The sequence below is a fragment of the Aquarana catesbeiana genome, linkage group LG10, assembly GCF_042186555.1.
Source record: "Aquarana catesbeiana isolate 2022-GZ linkage group LG10, ASM4218655v1, whole genome shotgun sequence".
In the NCBI taxonomy this organism is placed as follows: Eukaryota; Metazoa; Chordata; class Amphibia; order Anura; family Ranidae; genus Aquarana; species Aquarana catesbeiana.
This window is the reverse complement of record NC_133333.1, coordinates 234,180,989-234,206,290: the sequence shown is the minus strand read 5'-3', so window position 1 is coordinate 234,206,290 and position 25,302 is coordinate 234,180,989. Positions and strand designations below refer to the sequence as shown.

The window sequence follows — 25,302 nt, the reverse complement described above, 5'->3', positions numbered from 1 at the left end:
TAAAAATAACCTCACTCCCTTAACCACTTCAGCCCCGGAAGATTTGGCTGCTGAATGACCAAGCCATTTTTTGCGATTCAGCACTGCGTCGCTTTAACTGACAATTGCGTGGTTGTGCAACGTTGTAACCAAACAAAATTGACGTCCTTTTTTTCCCACAAATAGAGCTTTCTTTTGGTGGTATTTGATCACCTCAGCGGTTTTTATTTTTTGCGCTATAAACAAAAAAGAGCAACAATTTTGAAAAAAAAAACACAATATTTTGTACTTTTTGCTATAATAAATATCCCCATTTTTTTTTTAAAAAAGCAATTTTTTTCTCAGTTTAGGCCGATATGTATTCTTCTACATATTTTTGTTAAAAAAAATCACAATAAGTGTATATTGATTGGTTTGCGCAAAAGTTATAGCGTCTACAAACTACGGGGATAGATTTATAGCATTTTTATTATTTTTTATTTTTTTTTTTTACTAGTAATAACGGTGATCTGCGATTTTTATTGTGAGCGAGACATTATGGCGGACACATCGGACACTTTTGACACATTTTTGGGACCACTGGAATTTATACATTGATCAGTGCCATAAAAATGCATTGATTACTGTAAAAATGCCACTGGCAGGGAAGGGGTTAACACTAGGGGGCGATCAAGGGGTTAACTGTGTTCCCTAGTGTGTGTTTCTAACTGTAGGGGGAGGGGACTGACCTAGAGGAAATGACAGATCGTGGTTCCTAGCTATTAGGAACACACATCTGTCACTCCTCACAGAACAGAACAGGGATTTGTGTGTTTACACACACTCGTCCCTGTTCTGCCTCTCGTGCCTGCAATCGCTTGTGGCCATCGGTCATTTTGACCATCGGACACGAGCATAGGCACCTCCGATGCCTGGCCCGTCTCTCTGCTTTCACGTCTCCTGACGTCAGCAGGGAATTCTCAGCCCCGCTCAGCTGACGTCAGGAGAGGTGTGAGAGGAGAGCTGGAAGGGAGAGGAGAGAGGCGGGCACTGTACACAACAGGGGAGACACCCGGAGCGCTCTCCTGGGAGGGGCGGGGCAATGACGTAACCGGCAATTGATTTGTACGGTCGCATGCATCGATGCCGCATCAGGGACACCCGAATCGCGATGCATCGATGCAGCAATTAATTTCAGCACCCCTAGGCCAATGTACATATATCTATTTAGAGCCTGGAAATACTATTAGGCTCAAGTTGCTTTAAGTTAGAAGAATTATTACATTTGTGTTTTTGCTGCTAAGTATGGGTATTATTATTTCATTCATGATCATAAAGGAGACCTTGAATACTCTCTTGCAGTTTTCCTCAACCAAGGTTCCTCCAGACATTGCAATGGGTTCAGGGGATGATAGATGAGCAGCTGCAGTTGGATGCCCTCAACACCAGCATTATTTGGCAGTGGCTAGTTGGGACGAGCAACCATTAATGTAAGGGGCACCACTGCCCTCAATATAAATGGCAGTTTCCCACATGGACTGCCAGTGTAAGGGGTCAATTCTCCACTGACCACCAATATAATAGAGGCGTGTCCAAGGGTGGACTGACAACTCATGGGGCCCCCAGGGAATAGGAGATTATGGGGCCCCCAGGCAATAGGAGAATATGGGGCCCCAGGCAATAGATTATGGGGCCACACAGTATACACACACACACACATACAGTACACACACACAGACACACAATATACACACCGTATACACACACAGAATACACATACACACACTAAAAAAGGTACTGGAGAGGCGGGGCAGCTATAATCTTGGGATTTTTTTAAAAAACACAGATTTTTACATACTGTCCCTGGTTTTATTGAGGCTGGTAACCCTGATGGGGCCCCTTAGTGGCATGGGGCACTCGGGCACTGCCCGAGAATGGTCAGTCTGCCCCTGGGCGTGTCGCTACAAACCACTGATAGAAGGGGCACTTCTCCCCTTGTATGTTATTGACTGTTATGGATTACTGATGTTAAGCAAAACTAGGCCAATATACATATATCCCTTTAAAGGCCGGAAACAATATTAGACACATGTTGTTTTGAGTTAGAATTATTAAATTTGTGTTTTTGCTGCTTAGTATGGATATTATTTTTTAATTTATGAATATAAGGGGGACCTTGAATACTCTATTGCACTATTCCTCAACCAAGGTTCCCCCAGTGGTTGCCAGGGTTTCAGGGAGTTATCAGTGAGCAGCTGTAGATGGATGTCCTACCTGGCAATGCCTTCGTAATTTCTACCAAAGCCATTAATGAAAGGGGCACTACACTGACCTCCAATATATTTGGCAATCTTTCCCACTGACCGCCAGTGTAATGAGGCACTTCTCCATAGATCACAAATAGTTACATAGTTACATAGTAGGTGAGGTTGAAAAAAGACACAAGTCCATCAAGTCCAACCTATGTGTGTGATTATGTGTCAGTATTACATTACATATCCCTGTATATTGCGTTCATTCAGGTGATTATCTAATAGTTTCTTGAAGCTATCAATGCTCCCCGCTGAGACCACCGCCTGTGGAAGGGAATTCCACATCCTTGCCGCTCTTACAGTAAAGAACCCTCTACGTAGTTTAAGGTTAAACCTCTTTTCTTCTAATTGTAATGAGTGGCCACGAGTCTTATTAAACTCTCTTCTGCGAAAAAGTTTTATCCCTATTGTGGGGTCACCAGTACAGTATTTGTAAATTGAAATCATATCCCCTCTCAAGCGTCTCTTCTCCAGAGAGAATAAGTTCAGTGCTCGCAACCTTTCCTCATAACTAAGATCCTCCAGACCCTTTATTAGCTCTGTTGCCCTTCTTTGTACTCGCTCCATTTCCAGTACGTCCCTCCTGAGGACTGGTGCCCAGAACTGGACAGCATACTCCAGGTGCGGCCGGACCAGAGTCTTGTAGAGCGGGAGAATTATCGTTTTATTTCTGCAGTTGATCCCCCTTTTAATGCATGCCAATATTCTGTTTGCTTTATTAGCAGCAGCTTGGCATTGCATGCCATTGCTGAGCCTATCATTTGCCATGTAGTCGCCCACCCCATTAATTTGTTCAGGTCTTTTTGCAAGATTTCCACATCCTGCGGAGAAGTTATTGCCCTGCTTAGCTTAGTATCGTCTGCAAATACAGAGATGGAACTGTTTATCCCATCCTCCAGGTCGTTTATGAACAATTTAAATAGGATTGGTCCCAGCACAGACCCCTGGGGGACCCCACTACCCACCCCTGACCATTCTGAGTACTCCCCATTTATCACCACCCTCTGAACACGCCCTTGTAGCCAGTTTTCAATCCATGTACTCACCCTATGGTCCATGCCAACGCACCTTATTTTGTACAGTAAACGTTTATGGGGAACTGTGTCAAATGCTTTTGCAAAATCCAGATACACCACGTCTACGGGCCTTCCTTTATCTAGATGGAAACTCACCTCCTCATAGAAGGTTAATAGATTGGTTTGGCAAGAACGATTCTTCATGAATCCATGCTGATTACTGCTAATGATATCATTCTTATTACTAAAATCTTGTATATAGTCCCTTATCATCCCCTCCAAGAGTTTACATACTATTGATGTTAGGCTAACTGGTCTGTAATTCCCAGGGATGTTTTTTGGGCCCTTTTTAAATATTGGTGCTACATTGGCTTTTCTCCAATCAGCTGGTACCATTCCAGTCAATAGACTGTCTGTAAAAATTAGGAACAACGGTCTGGCAATCACCTGACTGAGTTCCCTAAGTACCCTCGGATGCAAGCCATCTGGTCCCGGTGATTTATTAATGTTAAGTTTCTCAAGTCTAATTTTAATTCCGTCCTCTGTTAACCATGTAGGTGCTTCCTGTGTTGTGTCATGAGGATAAACACTGCAGTTTTGGTTACTGAAGCCCCCCGATTCACTCGTGAAGACTGAGGAGAAGAATAAATTCAATACCTCTGCCATCTCCCCATCCTTTGTAACCAGATGTCCTTCCTCATTTTTTATGGGGCCAATATGGTCTGTCCTCCCTTTTTTACTGTTTACATACTTAAAGAATTTCTTGGGATTTTTTTTGCTCTCCTCCGCTATGTGTCTTTCATGTTCTATCTTAGCCATCCTAATTGCACCCTTACATTTCTTATTGCATTCTTTATAAATTCTGAATGCTGTGGATGATCCCTCAACCTTGTATTTTTTGAAGGCCTTCTCCTTTGCTTTTATATGCATTTTTACATTGGAGTTAAGCCATGAAAGGGGAAACTTACACTTACCATCAATGTGACAGGAGTGCTTGTCCACTGATCACCAATGTAAAGGGGGTCCTTCTTTAACGCCCACCAATGTAAGAGGGTTCCTCCTCCCTGAACACCATGGGGGCAATCTAAGGGGACTCTTCTTCACTGACTGCCAATGTGAGTGGATTCTTCTTCACTGATCACCAATGTAAGTGGGCCCATCAACTGATCACCAATATAAGTAGGAACTTTTCCATTGATCTCTAATGTAAGTAAGCCCTTCTCCCCGACCACAAAAGTAAGGGGACATTTGTTTTATTTAAGAAAACCAATATAAGTGGGCCCTTCTTCACTGACCACCAATGTCAGGGTCCCTTCTCCACCTACCACCAGTGCAAGAGTCACTTTTCCACTGATCTCCACTATTTTTACTTGAAGGGGGCTGCTTCAAGTAATTACTTCTCTTTAATTTGGTTTATAATAAATTATTTTTTTTGTATAGCCATCCTTGAGTTCAGATTGCACAGCCTGCCGAATGATTCTGAGAAGATACACAACCCCTTTTTTTCTGCTGGCAGACATGGCACTGCTTGGGTTAGTCGGTTATACATAGGTTGCCAAAAAACACCCAGACAGCAGTGGAACATCCCAGTAGAAATCCCAGTATTCTTTCCAAACTCTAGAGATGCATCTTGCCATTTGTCAATACACTCGAATAAAAAGTGAGGAAAATTAAAATATAAAACAACGTTGTTTAGACGGGTATTATTTAGTCTAACTTTTAAATGAAAAATGTAAACTGGCTATGAACGTGCTGGATATGTCTATAACTATATTGAACCCTTTTGTATTACAAACGGTAAATTCATGATTTTTTTTTTATTGTCTCTTGTGAGCAGGTTTATTCCAAGAGAAACCTCGCAGCCTTCAAAACAACATCCGGACCTCATCGGACAAGAAGAAGAGAGGCTCGCTGTCAATGGGGAGCTCACACGGAGTCTTCAGTGACACCGGACATGAAGGTAAGGACTACAAGGACCCACTGGTGAGACATGAGACAGCTTTATACTGCTATGGAGGTCTGAATCAGGAGCAGAACTCTGTGCTGCATTGTGTATTAGTAGCTTCTATCCTGTGCTTCATGTACTGGTCAATATGAGAGAGTGGGCACAGAACACCTCTACAGCTAATTCCCAGTCTAATCATTTGGGGGCTCTTGGTTTAGAAAGTCATCTAATTTGCATGTTATAATGATTGATTGATATATATATAGATATATATATATATAGATAGATATAGATATATATATATATATCTATATCTATCTATATATATATATATCTATATATATATATATATATATATATATATATATAGATATATATATATATATACTTTATTGTCAAAAGTATTGGAACACCTGCCTTACACTCACATGAACTTCAGTGGCCTCCCCGTCTTAGTCCGTTGGGTTAAATATTGAGTTGGTAACATAGTGTATATATATTGCTAGAAACGTGGCTTCTTCTGTGTATAGAGTGGCTGCCTGCCATTTTAAAGCTTAGTTCTTCTTCACTTGATAAACATGGCAGCAGCCAGAATAAGACCTGTCTTGTTATTGACTGTCAGTGCCGGTTCATACTGGTGCGATGCGAGAACACTGCGAATCCACTGCGTGTTCCCGCATCGCATGTCAGTTCACACTGCCATATGCGAATCGCTGGGGAGTGTCAATACATTGTTAACGACACCCCCAGTTCAGCTTGCATATCGCACTGCGAACTGACAGTTCGGACATGAATCAGATCGCATATGTGTGAACACACATGTGATCCGATTCTGGTCCGAACAGAAAAAAGGGTCCTGTGCGTGTTTGCACCGAATGCGGTGCGATATCAACCATACTATCTCTATGGCTGATATCGCACCACACAGACATCGCATGTAATGTGAATGGCAGTGCGCTGCGAATTACATGCGATGTCTGTGCGATGTTTGGCATCGCACCAGTGTGAACCGGCACTAAAAAATTATTTTTTTTCTTCTCTCCCTGCTCAGATCTGCAGAGAACAGTGTACATTTCAAGGTGTCCATGGGAAGGGCGGACTACAATATATAGACTGTCATTGAACGCTACGGCTCCAGCACCCTGGCTGTCCACCCTGTCTCGTGAAGATGATGTTACCTCTTTCCAGGTATGGGAGTTATGCACTGACCAGCAATATTCCCCAATAGCTACAGGGCTCAAGAGTCAGTCCAAGCAAAATCAATATTAATTAGGGTCAAGTCACTCACTGGTCTCTTATCCTTTGGATTCCAGCAGTGAGATCTCTGAAGCTCAATTTCCAGCTCCACCTAAGGCATTACATTAAGCAACCTCACTCTGTTGGCTAGATTTGTCATTTACATTATATTGTGAAGAATGTAGTAGGAGGAATGACTCCATGGCAGGCCAAGAGGAGCAGGGCTACACAAAGCTGATCTTGTCCCAAAGATCAATAGGAAGCCAATGGGACCAATATCAGCTAATAAATTAAATATGCAATACAGTTAATAAAAAACAAATACAGTAAAACAGAGCATTACAGAGATCATTTATCCATTGGTGTGTGTCAGTGTGTTCCCAGAGTGAGTTCTCACCATATCCAGTCACGCAACAACATAAAACCACATGGGCCTGGTTTGCTTGTCTTAGACCTAACGTCTCATTCAAGGAGATGCGGCTTCTTTATTCTTCATCATCCACTTAGATATTGATTGAGATGAGGTGAAAAATACAACTTTTCATGTTTTCAGTGTGTTGTTGCTCTTCTGTAGTCCAATGAATGTGCAGGTTTATTGGCCATAGAAGGCACCGGTGCTACCAGTCTGGGCTGTACTATCTGGAAGGCGTGGATCAAAAGCTCTGGATCCAAAATGAATTTCCACAGTGAGGAGTCTGTGAAATCCATATTTGTATTTATTTTTACTAATATATTAAGTATTTCCCACTGGTAGGAGCTGGCCCTATAAGAGATCCTAACACCATAGCCATGGGGACTTGGGCTTCCAGATCATGAGAGAACTGTGATTTAATGGTCAAGAGTCCATCCTACAAATGACTGCTAGGTGACTGGAAGCTATTGGTGACAGAGTAGTCCCAGTCCTAGGGAAGTACAATTAAGTAGACATGTGCAGAATGCAGAATTCGTTTTGTTTATTCAAGTTCTATTCGATTCGAACTTTCCAAATTCCATTCAAATTCCATTTGAATTCCAATCAAAATTGATTTTATTCTATTTCAAATTCGAATTTTGGAAGATGGTTATATTCTTTTCATTCCATTCCATTCTGTTTTTTTTCTATTCTATTCTTTTCTGTTCTATTCTTTTATTTTTTATTCTATCCTTTTCTTTTCCATTCTATTCTAATCAAATTTAAATTGATTCTATTCTAAATTCGAATTTCGGAAGATTGTTATATTCTTTTTTTTATTAATCTATTCTGTTGTTTTTGTTTTTTTTCTATTCTACTCCATTCTTTTCTATTATTATATTATCAAATATTTTATTTATTCAAAAGACAAGACCACAGGGCCAACATAGTACGTTGGATTCATACGTTGGATTCGTAGAGTGGCTAAAGTGTATAGTGTCCAGCGAATTTGTCGCATATTAGAGAGTCAAAAGAGAACATTTTTAGTCAGCAGTATCGTTTCTCAGGAGAGCCTGTCCCTCGTCAGAGTATACAAACATGTTCCATAAGGTCCAGGTCTTGGAATATTGGTCCTGTTGGTGTCTGGCTGTGAGGATAAGGTCTTCTATTTTGATTATGTCCTCAACTTTTCTCAGCCAGAGGCTGATGGTCGGTGAAAGTGGGGATTTTCACTGAAGGGGGGGATGCATGCTTTGGCGGCATCAAGGAGGTGGCGTATCATAGATTTCTTATACGTTTTCTCTGGAGTGGCGAAGGCGTGAAGGAGAAAATAGGCTGGGTCGTCTGGGATAGGACGTTTCGTGAACTTGTGTATGATTTGACAGACCCTTTTACAAAAGTCTGCGATTTTAGGGTAGGACCAGAAAATATGTAGGAGTGTTCCTCGCTCCTCCTGGCATCGCCAGCATAGATCTGACATTGAGGGAAAGAATTTGTGTAATTGGGATGGGGTACGATACCACAGTAATATATTATTCTAAAGTTAGTCTCCTGTATTCTCGCACAAATGGAGGATTTGTGCGTGAACCGAAGAATACGGTGGCATTGATGTGGGCTAAATTGGGGTTGATAGTCCGCTGGGGGTGTAATCAGCAGGTTGTATATGAGAGGCAGCGCTTGGGGCAGGACGTTGATGTCCGAGCAGTATTCCTCAAGAGTTGTGAGAGGTTGGTCAGGGTACCGGGAGACGGTATAGATTTTAAGAAATGGCGTAGCTGAAATGCTCTCCAAGAATCCAGCCGGAAAGGACCCATGGGGTCCGTAAGCTCCAGCATGGACATCCATCTCCTTACGGTCCTGAAATGGGAGGTTTGAAAGTGATCTCAGCTGATCAAGTTCTGGAAGATGACATCGTGGAGTCCCGGCGTGAACAGTGGGTTCCCCAATATGGGGAATAAAGGTGAGTTCCGGAATGAGCGAGAGGCTTTGTTGAATAGTTGGGAGCATATGCGCATAGTGGGGCCAATAACGGGGTGTCTCCTGAGGTTGGAAGGGAGTGATGCGTAACACCAGGGTGCCCATCTGAGGGGTATGTCACTCTGGGCTTGTTACAATCGGGGCCATAACTTGGTGTCACGATGGCGGCACCAGTCCACAAGTCTACTTAAGTGTGTTGCGTGATAATATGTGTGAATGTCTGGCATTGCCAGGCCTCCGTGTTGCTTGGGCAGGGAAAGTAGTTTCCTGTTTAGTTTAGTTTCCTGTTTAGACGTGGTCATTTGTTAGCCCAAATGAATTAAATGAACAGTGAGTTTAAAATAACTTGCGGGGATGGAGATGGGTAAGGCCTGAAAGAGGTATAAAAACTTAGGGAGAATACTCATTTTAAGTATACTACAGCTGCCAAACCACGAATGAAGTCCCGTGTGCTATGTATTAAGGAGGGATTTGACTGTTTTCAGAAGTGGGGGGAAGTTTAGTTCAAAGAGTTTTGAAAGCTTTTGGGGGATGAATGTGCCCAAATATTAGTGGCATTGGGTGTTAGTGGTGTTGGTGATATGTAAGAGATTGAGGTAGTGATGGTATTGTCTCTGGCTTCTCTGGATGGAAAAAAGCCCACTTGGTCCAAATTAATCAAGTAGGGCAGGTGTTGCTGCAGTCTGGTTGCAATAATTTTGGTAAATAGCTTGAGGTCTGTGTTTAGTAGGGATCCTTGCCCTCTTTTGGGATCACCGAAATTTGTGCTTGGAGGGTAGTCTCATGGAAAGATTTCTCCATGCCTAGATCATTAAATAGTTCAACCATGTATGTTACGAGAGAGGGGAGTAGGGTTTTGTAATACTGAATTGTGAAGCTGTCCGGCCCTGGTGCTTTCCTTGGTTTGGTGTTCCCTATAGCCAGTTGGAGATCAGGTAGTGTAATGGGGTCGTCAAGGAGTTCACTAACATCGTTAGGTAGCGAAGACATCCAGGAGGAAGATATGTAGTCCGTTATGTGATTTTGGGAGGGGGTTGCTATTTGGAGATTATAGAGAGATTCATAAAATAATTTAAATTCTCGTGTGACATGATTTAGGTAAGGTGGTTTTATGATCAATAGAGGACATGACGTGTGGTATGTAGGACGCTAGTTTCTGCGACCGTAGGGATTGGGCCAGTAATCTACCACATTTAATGCCCGATTCGTATGACCGTTTACGACAGACCTGAATCGCTGCTTTGGCTTTGAAGTGTCGTAGGTCAGTGATTTGTTTATGGACGTTGTTAAATTCTCTTTCCAGAGGTGGTGACGGGGCATGTTTATGACGTGCTTCAATGGTCTGATAATCCCGCAGAAGGGAGGTCAGTTGTAATGTGCGTTGCCATTTAATCCTGGACCTGTGTTTACTAAGCACCCATATTACCGCCTTGTGGGCTTCCCAGGCAATGCCCTTGTCGCAGTCAGGTGTGACATTGGTGTGAAAATAGTTACCTAGTACTTTGACGATATCGGCCAACATGTCTTGGTCTTGTAGAAGGCTCTCATTCAGCCTCCATGACCTATTTTGAGCTGTGAAATTGTCAGTTAGGGCATTGGACAGAACCACCAGAGCGTGGTCTGACCATGTTATGGAGCCTATGGAGGTGTCCCGGACCGCATTTGCTGGGCATGTGTGATGAGAAAGTAGTCTATACGTGGGTAGACTTTATGTGGTGGGGAATAGAATGTATAGTCTCGTTCGCGGGGGTGAAATAGATGCCAGGCATCTACCAATTGGGTATTGTGGAGGGATTTCGCGATACGTCTGCGGGAGGAACCGAGGAAGATCCTGCGGAGGTATCTTCAGCGGGGATCAGGTGGGTATTAAAATCCCCTCCAAGAATTAGTTGGCCCTCTGCAAACTCAAGAAGTTTCTCAATGTGCCGGCAAATTTAAAAGGTCTTGTTGACTATTGGGGACGTAGAGATTTGCCAGTCTCACCTAGATGCCGCCAATCGTGCCTTTTAAGAATAGGAATCGGCCAGCAGGGTCTTTGACCGTATCGAGGCAAACCCAGGGTACCCAGGCAGACAACAGGATAGATACTCCCCGAGCCTTCGCCGTTGGGTATGTAGAATGGTATGTCACACGAAAGAACTTAACGGGTCACATGACACCGGGGAGGGAAATGGCTAATTGGGCCCAATTTGGACATTTTCACTTAAGGGTGTACTCACTTTTGGAAGGGAGCGGTTTAGACATTAATGGCTGTGTGTTGAGTTATTTTGAGGGGACAGCAAATTTACACTGTTATACAAGCTGTACACTCACTACTTTACATTGTAGCAAAGTGTCATTTCTTCAGTGTTGTCACATGAAAAGTAAAATATTTAAAAAATGTGAGGGGTGTACTTACTTTTGTGAGATACTGTACATATTGAGACATCTTCTCTAAAGGACCAAAACCAGACACAGCCATGCGCCTGATATTTTCATAGGGAGCTTAGCAACAGCAGTCTTCGCCTTTCTTTTAGAACTGCTAAAAGATTTATGTAGAAATGTTTTTCAGTTGGGTTCCCAGTTTGTTTGGTTTGTTTTTAGTATTTTTGACAGATGTCATCATTTCCTGCATAATTTAGTAGTCTGTAAATGAAATATAATCTTTCTAAACTTCTGTTGTTGAATGCTGCATGCTTTTTATCTTTCTCGTCACACTGATTGTATTGTCACTGACAAAGCAAACAGTTGAACAAACAAAGCGATAAAAATTAAAAAAATAAACAAAAATGGAAAAATAAGTGGTGGGGGAGTTTCAATTATTATTTTCCTGGATAATAAATATGAGAGGAGAGATTTCTGTGAAATTTGGCAAATTATAAACTCCCAGAGCTGTTTGATGAGCTGCTTAGATAAAATTTGTTTTTAAAAAGAAACAGAACTCTTTTTTTTGGTCTTTTTTTTAAATGTATTATAATAGTTTAATTTATTTGATCTGCTATTCATTGTGGTACGGTTTTCCCTTTTTTTGTGTGTATTCGATCATTATTTGTGTACTATCGCTTTACCTTTTTCATAAAAAAAGTAACATAATGAAGCTAACGAGAGGTAATTTTTTTGACAAAAGCACCGGTCCAGCTTCTGCAACCCTCAGGAGCCATTTAAAGCCCGCTCTAAAAAACACCCCAAAACAACTTAAAGTATAACTAAAGGCAATTTCTTTAAATTTTGGATAAAGTGGTGAGGGATTAGAACCCATGTCAGGTTTTCATTCCTTACATAGTTACATAGTTACATAGTAGGTGAGGTTGAAAAAAGACACAAGTCCATCAAGTCTAACCTATGTGTGTGATTATGTGTCAGTATTACATTACATATCCCTGTATATTGCGATTCCTGATATGTAAAATTTAGCAAAGACAGGTAATAGAGTGCAGAAAAGTATTTTATTGGATGATCAAAGAATAATAAAGAGCCAGTCTGTTTGGAGGATTCACACACTTCTCCATCATCAAAGGAACAGTGCACATTAACCCTTTCATGACTAAGCCTATTTTTGAAATTTGGTATTTACAAGTTAAAATCCGTATTTTTTGTTAGAAAATTACTTAGAACCCCCAAACATTATATATATATATATTTTTTAGCAGAGAATCTAGAGAATAAAATGAAGATTGTTCGAATATTTTATGTCACACGGTATTTGTGCAGCGGTGTTTTAAATGCAAATTTTTGGGAAAAGGGACACTTTCATGAATTTTAAAAAATCCAAACAGTAAAGTTACCCCAATTTTTTTGTATAATGTGAAAAATGATGTTAAACCGAGTAAATAGATACCAAACATGTAACGCTTTATAATTACACGCACTCGTGGAATGGCGACAAACTACGGTACCTAAGAATTTCCATAGGCGACGCTTTAAATTTTTTTTACGGTTACCAGGTTAGAGTTACAGAGGAGGTCTAGTGCTAGAATTATTGCTATCACTCTGACAATCGCAGCGATACCTCACATGTGTGGGCGCGACTTCCGTATGCGTTTTTTTTGCTACGCGAGCTCGTAGGGACGGGGGCACTTAAAAAAAAAAAAAAATGTCTTATTTATTTTATTTAATTATATATTTATAAATTGTGTTTAAAAAAATTTTTTTTTGATGACTTTTATTGCTGTCACAAGGAATGTAAACATCCCTTGTGACAGTAATAGGTGGTGACAGGTACTCTTTATGGAGGGATCGGGGGTCTAAAATCCTTCCTTTGCACTTCAAAGTATTCAGATCACCAAAAACGGTGATTCTGAATACTGTGTATTTTTTAAAAATCTGCGCCATTGGCAGCCGAGTATACGGGAAGTGACGTCATGACGTCACTTCCGCGTTTACAATTAGAAGGCTGGAACGAAGCCGCCCACAGCTTCGTTCCAGCCCGCCCCCAGCCGCCAGAGGCAGCCGATTTGTCAGCGGGCCTCCCAATCGAACGGGAGGCCCGGTAAGAGCGGCGGGAGGAGGGGGACATCCCCTCCCGCTCCTCTGGTATAACAGCCGAGCAGCTTTTAGCCGCATCGGTTGTTATATTCGGATAGCCAATCGCCGGCTCTAAACAACGGTACCGGGATGATGTCTGCAGCTGCGGGCATCATCCCGGTATAACCCCCGAAAGCCGAGTATGCACATCTGTGTACGCTCGGCGAGAAGGGGTTAAAATAAATATATATAATAATATTCATAAGTTCATGAAGGAGATAACATTCTATGTTATAAAAATTTTTTTAAAAATGACTTTCAAAAATTCATTACAAGTTATAGTGATATTATACAGAATAGTGTGTACATTCCCACCCTCTGCAGCTATAACAACTTCAACTCTTCTGGGAAGGCTGTCCACAAGGTTTAGGAGTGTGTCTATGGGAATGTTTGACCATTCTTCCAGAAGTGCATTTGTGAGGTCAGGCACTGATGTTGGAAGAGAAGGCCTGGCTCGCAGTCTCCTCTCTAATTTTTCCCAAAGGTGTCCTGTCAGGTTGAGGTCAGGACCTTTGCTTTGTCCACTGGTGCTCAGTCATGTTGGAACAGGAAGGGGTCATCCCCAAACTTTTCCCACAAAGTTGGGATCATGAATTGTCCAAAATGTCTTGGTATGCTGATGGCTTAAGAGTTCCCTTCACTGGAACGAAGGGGCCCAACCCCTGAAAAACAACCCCACACCATAATCCCCCTCCACCAAATTATTTGGACCAGTGCACAAAGCAAGGTCCATAAAGGCATGGATGAACCTTGTGGACAACATTCCCAGAAGAGTTGAAGCTGTTATAGCTGCAAAGGGTGGGCCAACTCAATATTGAACCCTACGGACTAAGACTGGGATGCCATTAAAGTTCATGTGTGTGTAAAGGCAGGTGTCCCACTTATAGTACATGTATATATATATAAATTGGGGGGGGGGGGGCTTATTTGTATGTATTGTTTCTTTTTTTCATCTGCATTGTAGCCCTGCTGATGAAGGGGGAGTGTGTAAAATTCCCAAAATAGTATTTTCTATTACTGATTATTCAATACAATACATAGCCCATGCTTTTTTCAGCCTCACCAAAGCTACATATTAGACGGTCACCTACAAACTTAAACTGTTATTAAACTGATATCTGGTACCTCTTATGCATATTTTCAGTTTTTTTGCTGTCCTGGTTAGAGAGATTCTCCCAAATTTTGCTGATCACCAATGTCACCAGAATGAAATGAGGGTAGATATGAATTTTTTTTTTTACCAGTAAACCAGAAATATAAGAACACTTGTTCCTGTGACAACTGTCTAAGAGGAGCTTTATCTTTATGTAGCAGCCCAGGAGCATATCTGCCAAGAGGCAAACAAGGCATTTGCCTTGGGCGGCATTTTACAGAGGGGCAGCGCCGCCCTCCATGCGACCGCGCTATAGCCGAATGACAGCTACAGCATGGTCGTCTAGTTCTGGGAGGGCGTCTGAGGCACGCAATCGAGGCGATCACAGATCGGGCTAAAGAGCCAATCACAGCGTCTCTTTACCACGTGATCAGCTGTGTCAAATCACAGCTGATCACGATCTAAACACACTTGTTGGATAACGGCATTCCTTTCCTCACACTCTCACAGCATGTGGAGAGAGCCGGTAAGTGTAATAGGGGACATCCACATTGATAATCAGGGCACTGATCATTAGTGTCCTGATGATCAGTGCAGCCTCAACAGTGCCCATCAGTGCTGTCAATCAGTGCTGCCTTTCAGTGCCAATCAGGGCTGCCAATCAGTGCCCATCAGTGCTCCAATCAGTGCTGCATATCAGTGCCAATCAATACCCAACAGTGCTGTCTATCAGTGCTGTCAGAAACCATGAATCAGACCGAGACAGAAATACAGTTAAATCACACTTGTTTAATAATAAAAGTAAATAGAACAAATGTAGTCAAACCATAGCCAAAGTTCAGTAACCGGAACAGATAGTCAAACAAGGCAGAAAGTCAGGAAGCCAGAGATCAGCGTAGTGGAACAGCAAGTAGGACCTGCAGCCAGATGAAATGTCAGCCAAGCAAGTCTTTAACAGGAACGCAGGAGTCTCTGTGATGTTGACCAAGGCGAAGGCAGAGATCATCTGGGCTGGACGGCTTAAGTAGCAGGACTGATGAGCAGGATATCATCAACAGTTTAGTCACTGTGGAGAGATAGGAGCTGGCAATTAGCCGACAGCTGAGCGGCCAGCTCAGAGAAGGAAGGGCTGAGCCCAGCCCTGACCAGTGTTGCCTATCAGTGCCCATCAGTGCTGTCCATCGGTGGCTACCAGTGCTGCCTATCAGTGCCAATCAGTGCTGCCAATCATTTCCCATCAATGCCGCCTATCAGTGCTGCCTATCAGTGCTGCATATCAGTGCAGCCTCATCAGTGCCTCCTCATCTGTGCCCACCAGTGCCACCTCATCCTATGTTCCGCTGACCCTATCCTCTGCTCCATTGATCATATATGTGGCACTTGGACGAATCATGTCTAAGGGGCTGATGAAGAAGCCGTACCTGTTCACTGTGAATAGCTGCAGCTTCCTCATCAGACCCTGAGACAAGAACCATATACCACGGCTGGGGTGGGACAAATTTAGATGGGGGGGGGGGGGTGCCCGATTTTAGTCTTGCTTAGGGCAGCACAAAACCAAAATACACCACGGGGCTCACTGTAACTTATGTGTCTTTCTTGTCACTGAAGATTAGCATACAATATTTTTAGGGCTGATGAATAAACCAAAAAAACAAGGGCCTCACAGTTGTTTCATTCCAACCTGCTCCTCTGCAGTCACTGAAGCTTTATATTACAACAGAGCCTGTCGCACTGGTTTAGAATCGCTGTATCATTTTTGTACCCTAAAGACTTTCAGGCAACGCTTGAGAGAAACCTGTCCACCGCTGCGTACCTCAGGATTAGCCAGAATGCTTTTAGGACAGGCAGATGTGATGTTGTTGGGGAAGATAAAGGTTTTCCTGGCAGAACGCTCCCATTTCAGAGCTGTTTAAGCAGCTCACATCTGCGTAATTTTGTCTCGCCGCAGATTTGCATCAGTGCAGATAACACAGATGGAGAGATAGGACTATGAAGCTGCCATCTCTGCTTTGTTGTGCTGGAAGAGAGATTACATCTTGGTGATCCTGGAAACAAGTCAGCCTAACTGGGAATGCAGTAAGGCAGCAGAGGCAGCTGTCTAGGGCACACAAATGGCCGGGGACTGAAGAGACAACACAGGTTCTGCTTTGTGAAAAAACGGCACACCAGGCACCCTGGTTGAGAAATATTGGGTTACGTCAATAATAACAGTCAGTACTAATTCTCTTTGAGCTGACCTTTTCAGGGAGGACATTTTAAAAGCTGAACCAGCACTGGAGGGTATAAATCTGCAAAGACTGTATGTGTTTAGATACATGAGAAGATGTAAATGGCAGATTATATGGCTACTAGTTTTGGACACCTATCACACCTATACAATATGGCTAAAAGTATTTGAACACTGCTCCCAAATGATATGACTTCAGGTGTTTCCAGTTTTGGATACGGTTAATGCTACAGCATACAAAGACATTTTAGATGGCTGTGCTCTTTTGGTAACCGTTTGGGGAAGGACATTTTCTGTTCCATCATGACTGTCCCCCTGTACACAAAGCCAGCTCCATAAAGACATGGGTTTATAAGTTTGGTGTGGAGGAACTAGCATGGCCTCCACAAAACCCTGACCTCAGCCCCATTGAACACCCTTGGGATGAACAGGAATGGCAGTTACAAGCAAGGTCTTCCCATCCAGCATCAGCACCAGATGTCACAAATGATCTTCTAGCTTAGTGGTCTCCAAACTGTGGCTCTTTTCTTAACTTTATCCGGCCCTTGAGGTATTATTCTGGCATTAACACCAACGGAGAGGGGGTCATGTCTTGCCACAGACACCAACAATGGAGCGCTATTCCTCCCGCTGACACAGCAATTTCTCCCCTTAATACCAAAGATTGGGCATTTTTTACTACCACCGGGCACAGTCCGACCCCCCTAAAGTCTGAAGGGCAGTAAACTGGCCCTTTGTTTAGAAAGTTTGGAGACCCCTGTTCTAGCTGAATGGGGAGAAATTGCCACAGATGCACTCCAAAATCTTCTTTCCAGAAGAGTGGAGTCTGTAGTAGCTGCAATGAGGAAACAAACTCAGTATTGTTGCCCATGGCTTTGGAACTGAATGTCCAACAAGCTCAAATAGGTGTGATGGTCATGTGTTCATAAACCTTCAAACCTTTGGCCATAGAGTATATTTCGTAGTCTATTTATTCAGGTGATTGGCCACCGTCACCAAAGGCCATGTGCAAGAACAATTTTTTGGCCCATATATATATATATATATATATATATATATATATATATATATATATATATATATATAGTGTGTGTGTACATATATATATATATACTGTATATATAGACCTGAGCACACGCTTAGCACAGAAGCCTATGCCATCAATAGACACACATGTGTGGCGTGTGGGTGGTAAGGCCTACCCTCTTTGTTCCCGCACATATACATTACGTGGGCACCAAAAGGTTAAGGCATCACTAGAGAAGCCTCCCATTTCAGGTCTAGCATTCAGTCATGCCTAGCACCCACCTGATCCACTTCTGGTTTAAATGAATGGCTAGGTCCCAGAGGGTCCTCCAAAACCTCCAAGAGGGTCCTCAAGCTCCATACCAACCTCAACAGTTAAAAACATGGAAAGGGTCATGAGTGAATTCAGAAGTACTGTATTTTTTTTTTTTTTTACTATAATTAAGTCAAATTTTAAAGTGAAAAAAAATACTTTGAGCAAACTTGCTTTTTGAAAGCCCATGGCGTGTGAAACACACTCAAAAACTTCACCCGGTGCCAAAAAAATGTGCACACACATGAATAGTGAAACACAAAAACGTGCAACGGGTGTACACAAGCCCTCTAAAATCAGAGGGCCTTGCCCTGATCCCCCAGGGTGTGAGGTTCCAGACGGGGACTGGGGTACTTTACACTTGGTCCATCTGGCCGAAACTTGGAGCAAACTTGCTAATGTATTTGAGAAAGGCGCACAAATCTGCCATAGCTCATAGCAACAACCGGTTTGATCCCATTATTAAATTACCCTGTTTCCCGGGAAATAAGACCTAGCGTGATTGTCGGTAATGGCTGCAATATAAGTCCTACCCCCCAAATAAGCCCTAGTTAAAGTCCTTGTAGGTCTTATTTTCAGGGTAGGGCTTATTTTCAGGGAAACAGGGTAGGGCTTATTTGGGGGGTAGGGCTTATATTGCAGCCATCACCGACAATCACGCTAGGTCTTATTTCCAGGGAAACAGGGTAGCTATTCTCATTGCCATGGGTGAGAGCACATGATTGCTACTTGCATTTTATTTTAACAGGCCCAATGTATTTTTAGGTCTAGTCTGTTTTTAATAAAAATATAAAGCATAATAAACAATAACTATGAACTTGATATATACCATAATATAATTTTTTTAACAAGCTTTACTACACATTCATAGCGGCTTATTAAAAGCCTAATGTATTTTTTAAGAGGAAATAAATACTGAAATTTAACATATTGTGAACAGGCGCTAAAACTGACCATGCTTATCTTGAGCTAACGGGACCCTCGGGATACCATTCACTTCCTTAACAGGGCTGCACAACTACTGTTCTTCAGGGCCCCTGACATGTCGGGATTTGGGGGTCAACAGAATCATTTTTCTTAGGAAGAGAAATCTATGCTGTATTTTCATCATATTTTCTATAATGTTTAAATTAAAGTGTATTTATAGCCAAAACTTTTTGTGTTCTGGATAGAGAGAGGACAGGTAGGAACCTCTTGTCATTTTTTTTTATTGTTGGTAGTGAAAAGTCTAATGAGAGCCGAGGAACTATGAGTCCAAAAATCTTTAATACCGGTGTTAATTCCTACAAATAGACATAAAACAGCCAAAGCATTTTACATTCTCATAAATATCCCTCTTGCTCTTCTATGGCTGCTGTTCCTGGGCACTTTCTATGGTTTATTCTCCAAATAATTATTTTTGGGGACTTTGCCATTTTTGAGTCCTAACTACATACAATATTTGAGCCACAAAGGAGGGGAAGAGCTTTCAGCTCCCAAAGCCTGTTGGCTGTTTTGTGTCTTTTTGTATGAATTAACACCAGTAATGGAGATTTTTTGGCTCGTATGGGTGGATTTACTGGAGACAGATAGACTGTGCACTTTTTAGTAAATGAGGGGAAGCTCTGCTGACTTCCATCATCCAACCCTGTGCAAGCAAACATGCTGTTTTTTATTTTCTTTGCATGTGATTGAGTATTCTTTGCAAAGTGACGCTTCATCTCATTTTCTAAGCTCTAACTGCACTTGCAAAGTGAGTTTGCACAGGTTATTTGCTTTTGGTAAATCCACGACTTAGTTCCTTGGGCTGGTACTCTCATTAGACTTTTCTATCCAAATTCTGGGCCCCCTTGCTAAAGGGGTACCCTGTTTGTGCTGAGAGCATCCTCAGTGGAGCCATTGCTCCCCGTACGAATGTGAATGACCTTCTTCAACCAAAAATTTTTGGTAAGTGATATCCAGCACCGTAGGCATACATGTTCTCATTTTTTCTGCTGCTTGTGTCCCCAAAGGAAAGACTCCACTTCTGGTGACCATTGTCACTAGGACAGAAAGTGATGGAAATTCAACATTTTACAGTTGTCAACAAAACAGAAGGTGAAATCTTTTTGTAGGGACAACTGTTCCAGAGGAGATTTCCACTAACTTTTGAGAGGCTTCTTCTCAATTTCCTGTTGTATTTCCAGGACAGGGAGTGACAAGCAATCTTTGTTCAATGGGACACAGACAGCAAATAACCTATCCCTACTCTGTTCAAAACGGGAAAAGAACATTTTGGCTATAGATACACTTTACATGTACAAAACTGGAAATTCTCCCAATGACTATATCACTTCCTGATATACAAGAGATGATATAAAATCTTTACATACTTGCATGAAGCAGGCACTGTTTTTGGTCAGTCCCTAAATTTGTGTTGAGAGCGGCAAACAGAGCACAATGGCCTGGTGGCTCACATGTACAGTATCTCACAAAAGTGAGTACACCCCTCACATTTTTGTAAATATTTTATTCTATCTTTTTTTAATGTGACAAAACTGAAGAAATGACACTTTGCTACAATGTAAAGTAGTGAGTGTACAGCTTGTATAACAGTGTAAATTTGCTGTCCCCTCAAAATAACTCACACAGCCATTAATGTCTAAACCGCTGGCAACAAAAGTGAGTACACCCCTAAGTGAAAATGACCAAAATGTGCCCAAAGTGTCCATTTTTTGTGTGGCTCCTATTATTTTCCAGCACTGCCTTAACCCTCTTGGGCATGGAGCTCACCAGAGCTTCACAGGTTGCCACTGGAGTCCCCTTCCACTCCTCCATGATGACATCACAGAGCTGGTGGATGTTAGAGACCTTGCGCTCCTCCACCTTCCATTTGAGGATGCCCCACAGATGCTCAATAGGGTTTAGGTCTGGAGACATGATTGGCCAGTCCATCACCTTTAGACCCCTTTCACACTGGAAGCATTTTTCAGACGCTTTAGCGCTAAAAATAGCGCCTGTAAAGTGCCTGAAAAAAGCCTCATCTGCAATTCCAGTGTGAAAGCCTGAGTGCTTTCACACTGTGGCGCTGCTCTGGCAGGACGTCAAAAAAGTCCTGCAAGCAGTTTCTTTGAGGCGCTTTAGGAACGGTGTATACACCGCTCCTAAAGCACCTCTGCCCATTGAAATCAATGAGCAGTGCCACCGAAGTGCCTGCAAAAGCGATTTGCAGGCACTTTTAACCCTTTATTCGGCCACAAGCGGAGTTAAAAGCGCCTCACTAGCGCCCGAAAAGCGATGCAAAAACAATGGTAAAGCACCGCTAAACCTAGCGGCCCTTTACTGCTGACGCCCGGGCGCTGGCAGTGTGAAAGGGCTCTTACCCTCAGCTTCTTTAGCAAGGCAGTTATCGTCTTGAAGATGTGTTTGGGGTCGTTATCATTTTGGAATACTGCCCTGCTGCCCAATCCCTGAAGGGAGGGGATCATGCTCTGCTTCAGTATGTCACAGTACACGTTGGCATTCATGGTTCCCTCAATGATCTGTAGCTCCCCAATGCCGGCAGCACTCATGCAGCCCCAGACCATGACACTCCCACCACCATGCTTGACTGTAGGCAAGACACACTTGTCTTTGTACTCCTCACCTGGTTGCTGCCACACACGCTTCACACCATCTGAACCAAATAAGTTTATCTTGGTCTCATCAGACCACAGGACATCGTTCCAGTAATCCTTGTCCTTAGTCTCCTTGTCTTCAGCAAACTATTTGTGGGCTTTCTCGTGCATCATTTTTAGAAGAGGCTTCCTTCTGGGTGACAGCCATGCAGACCAATTTGATGCAGTGTGCAGCGTAAGGTCTGAGCACTGACAGGCTGACCCCCCGCCCCTTCAACCTCTGCAGCAATGATGGTAGCACTCATACATCTATTTCCCAAAGACAACCTCTGGATATGATGCTGAGCACCTGCACTCAACTCCTTTGGTCGACCATGACGAGGCCTGTTCTGAGTGGAACCTGTCCTGTTATACCGCTGTATGGTCTTGGCCACCGTGCTGCAGCTCATTTTCAGGGTCTTGGCAATCTTCTTATAGCCTAGGCCATCTCTATGTAGAGCAACAATTGTTTTTATCAGATCCTCAGATATTTCTTTGCCATGAGGTGTCATGTTGAACTTCCAGTGACCAATATGAGAGAGTGAGAGCGATAACACCAAATTTAACACACCTGCTCCCCATTCACACTTGAGACCTTGTAACACTAACGAGTCACATGACACCGGGGAGGGAAAATGGCTAATTGGGCCCAATTTGGACATTTTCACTTAGGGGTGTACTCACTTTTGTTGCCAGTGGTTTAGACATTAATGACTGTGTGTTGGGTTATTTTGTGGGGACAGCAAATTTACACTGTTATACAAGCTGTACACTCACTACTTTACATTGTAGCAAAGTGTCATTTCTTCAGTGTTGTCACATGAAAAGATAGAGATAAAAAGTATTTACAAAAACGTGAGGGGTGTACTCACTTTTGTGAGATACTGTATATCTACAAGATAAAGGATTATTTGTAAAGGGAATGTATAGTTTTAAAGTAATGCAATAAAAATTGATTATACTGATATATAGTATATGCATACATATAAAACATTTTTAATTAATAGCACTAAGCAGTGTGCCATGCTATGATTGTCTATCAATACAAACCTATTACTCTAAATCAATCAAATCTAAAAAAAAGGGGGGGGATTAGAATTTAAAAATGAATATTTGGATGAATACTATAATTACGAGTGTCTGTGAGTCTCTAGTGGAAAGATCCCTGCAATTTCATTTCCAACTCCTTCCACGTGCTTTGACCAGTATTGGGAGCCCCACTCTTTCTGTTGGATATTTTTGCTACTTTATAGATAATGCAGAAAGAGTTCTTAGCTTTGGGAACTCCCCAAACATATGGAAAGTCATTAGGGTTTATTTACTTAAATTGGAGAGTGCAAAATCTGGTGCAGTTGTGCATGATAGCCAATCAGCTTCTAACTTAAAAATAAATAAAATAAATTTGAAGCTGATTGGTTTCTATACAGAGCTCCACCCACTTTTGCACTCTACATTTTTGGTAAATCAACCCCATTGCATGATTCAGCCTACCAGTCTTCCCCCATAACCACAGAACTCTCACCATTTAATTAGGGCATTCTAAAGGTTTGTGCAAATCCCAGTCCCCGAGGAACAGAATTGTGCAACCCTGTCTAGTTGGCACCACTCTGTGCTCGGAGATTTCTTCTCAGTCTCCAGGGATCAATGGGGAGCCATCTAAAATGATCTGTTATTAAGGATGCTGCTCTCCTGAGGCTGACTCATTACGCTGTTTGCACCTATTATAGTGATTTAGATCATCAAGCCAATTATCCAGATTGTGTAACAGTCTCTCTGCAAGCATGGTCACCCTTAGCGCCAACCTAGCTACCCCAGTTTTATTATGTTGTTAGGGCTGAGAACTCAGAGAACGCTCAGGAGTGCAGACCAGAGGGTGCCACCTTGTAAAATATGTGTTTTCGTTAATTGTTTAGGTGTATAAGATTCCTTACGGTAACTACACCAGGAAGCTGACCGCTTGTGTGTCCACCATAGGGCTGCAGAGTGACGTTTGTCCCAAGAAGTGGATGATCACCTCCTCAGCCTGCGACTCTCGCCGAGGGTGGAAATTCGACTTCAGCTTCTACGCTGCTGACAGGGAGCAGAATTACACCAGGTAAATTACCGCATGGAAATCGCATCACAAGTAGTTACACAAAAACCACCACACTTTTTGCTAGTGACCTTTAAAGTGTAATTCTAGGCAAGGAAGGGAAGGGTTGGAACCAGTGTCATGTTTTTATTGCTAGACAAAAAGTTAAAACCAGGTGCTGGTTAGAGATTCTCAATGAGTCAACTAATTGCATTGACACTGGGCACACTGGGCACACTGGTTCTTGTTCAACACAACTCCACAAAACAGGGGGGAAGCCCAGCATTGAGAATCTATATACCGTATTTATCGGCGTATAACACGCACTTTTTTCCCCTTAAAATCAGGGGAAAATCGTGGGTTATACGGCGATCCCCCGCCGATTGTGAGCCTTTTGGCGGCTCTCTGCGGCTTTCGCCCATTCTCTGTGGCTCTCGGCCGCTTTTGGCCATTCCCCGGCCGCTCTCGGCCATTCTCGGCAGCTTTCGGCCACTTTCGGCCATTCTCGGCAGCTCTCGCAGTCTCGCGTGAGCCGGCGAAAGCCGAGTGCGCCCGAAAGCCGCCGAGAACGGCCGAGAGCCACCGAGAATGGGCGAAAGCCGCCAGAAGAGGCCGAGAGCCGCCGAGAATGGCCGGGAGCGCCCGAGAACGGCGGCGCTATTTTTAAACGCCATTGCAAACACAGTGCAAGGCAGATGGACACTGACAAGGCTGCAATGAGGGACACAGCTGCAATGAGGGACTACAGATGGACACTGACAAGGCTGACAAGGCTGCAATGGGGGACAAGGCTGCAGTGGGGGACACTGACAAGGCTGCAATGAGGGACACTGACAAGGCTGCAATGGGGGGACAAGGCTGCAATGAGGGACACTGACAAGGCTGCAATGAGGGACACTGACAAGGCTGCAATGAGGGACACTGACAAGGCTGCAATGGGGGACAAGGCTGCAATGAGGGACACTGACAAGGCTGCAATGATGGACAAGGTTACAGATGGACACTGATGAGGCTGCATTGGTGGGCATTTAAATGTAAGTTTTTTTTCTTAAACTTCCCTCCTAAAAGTTTTTTTCCTTAAAAATCTCTCCTAAACTTGGGGTGCGTGTTATACGCCGATAAATACGGTATATACAGTCCACTGAGAGTGCCAAAAAAGTCAAGGATTCAAAAGTTTTTAATGATAAAATTGATTCATAGCAGAAAAAATACAATGCGTTTCGAGAGACAAACAGATTCCCCCTTCATCAAGGTTTAGGAATTTGATTGAGCTTAAAGTGGTTGTAAAGGCTGAAGGTTTTTTTACCTTCATGCATTCTGTGTCTGCAGCTCCGAGTTCAGCCCATCTAATACTTACAGTGGATATAAAAAGTCTACACACCCCTGTTAAAATGTCAGGTTTCTGTGATGTAAAAAAATGAGACAAAGATAAATAATTTCAGAACGTTTTCCACCTTTAATGTGACCTATAAACTGTACAACTCAATTGAAAAACACCTGAAATCTTTTAGGGAGGGAAGTAAAAACAAAAAACTAAAATAATGTGGTTGCATAAACGTGCACACCCTTTTATAACTGGGGATGTAGCTCTGTTTAGAATTAAGCAATCACATTCAAACT

General features: G+C 42.8%; 1 protein-coding gene across 2 annotated transcripts in view; it reads left to right on the top strand.

The window, feature by feature from the left end:
• The window catches only part of DISP3 (dispatched RND transporter family member 3), a 231,380-nt gene that overhangs the window by 159,715 nt on the left and 46,363 nt on the right, over window positions 1–25,302 (top strand). For both annotated transcript variants that reach the window (XM_073603437.1, XM_073603436.1), the window contains exons 11-13: window positions 5,124–5,246; window positions 6,283–6,419; window positions 23,525–23,706. In XM_073603437.1, coding sequence (XP_073459538.1) covers window positions 5,124–5,246; window positions 6,283–6,419; window positions 23,525–23,706 — 442 coding nt within the window. The remainder of the gene's footprint in view (window positions 1–5,123; window positions 5,247–6,282; window positions 6,420–23,524; window positions 23,707–25,302) is intronic.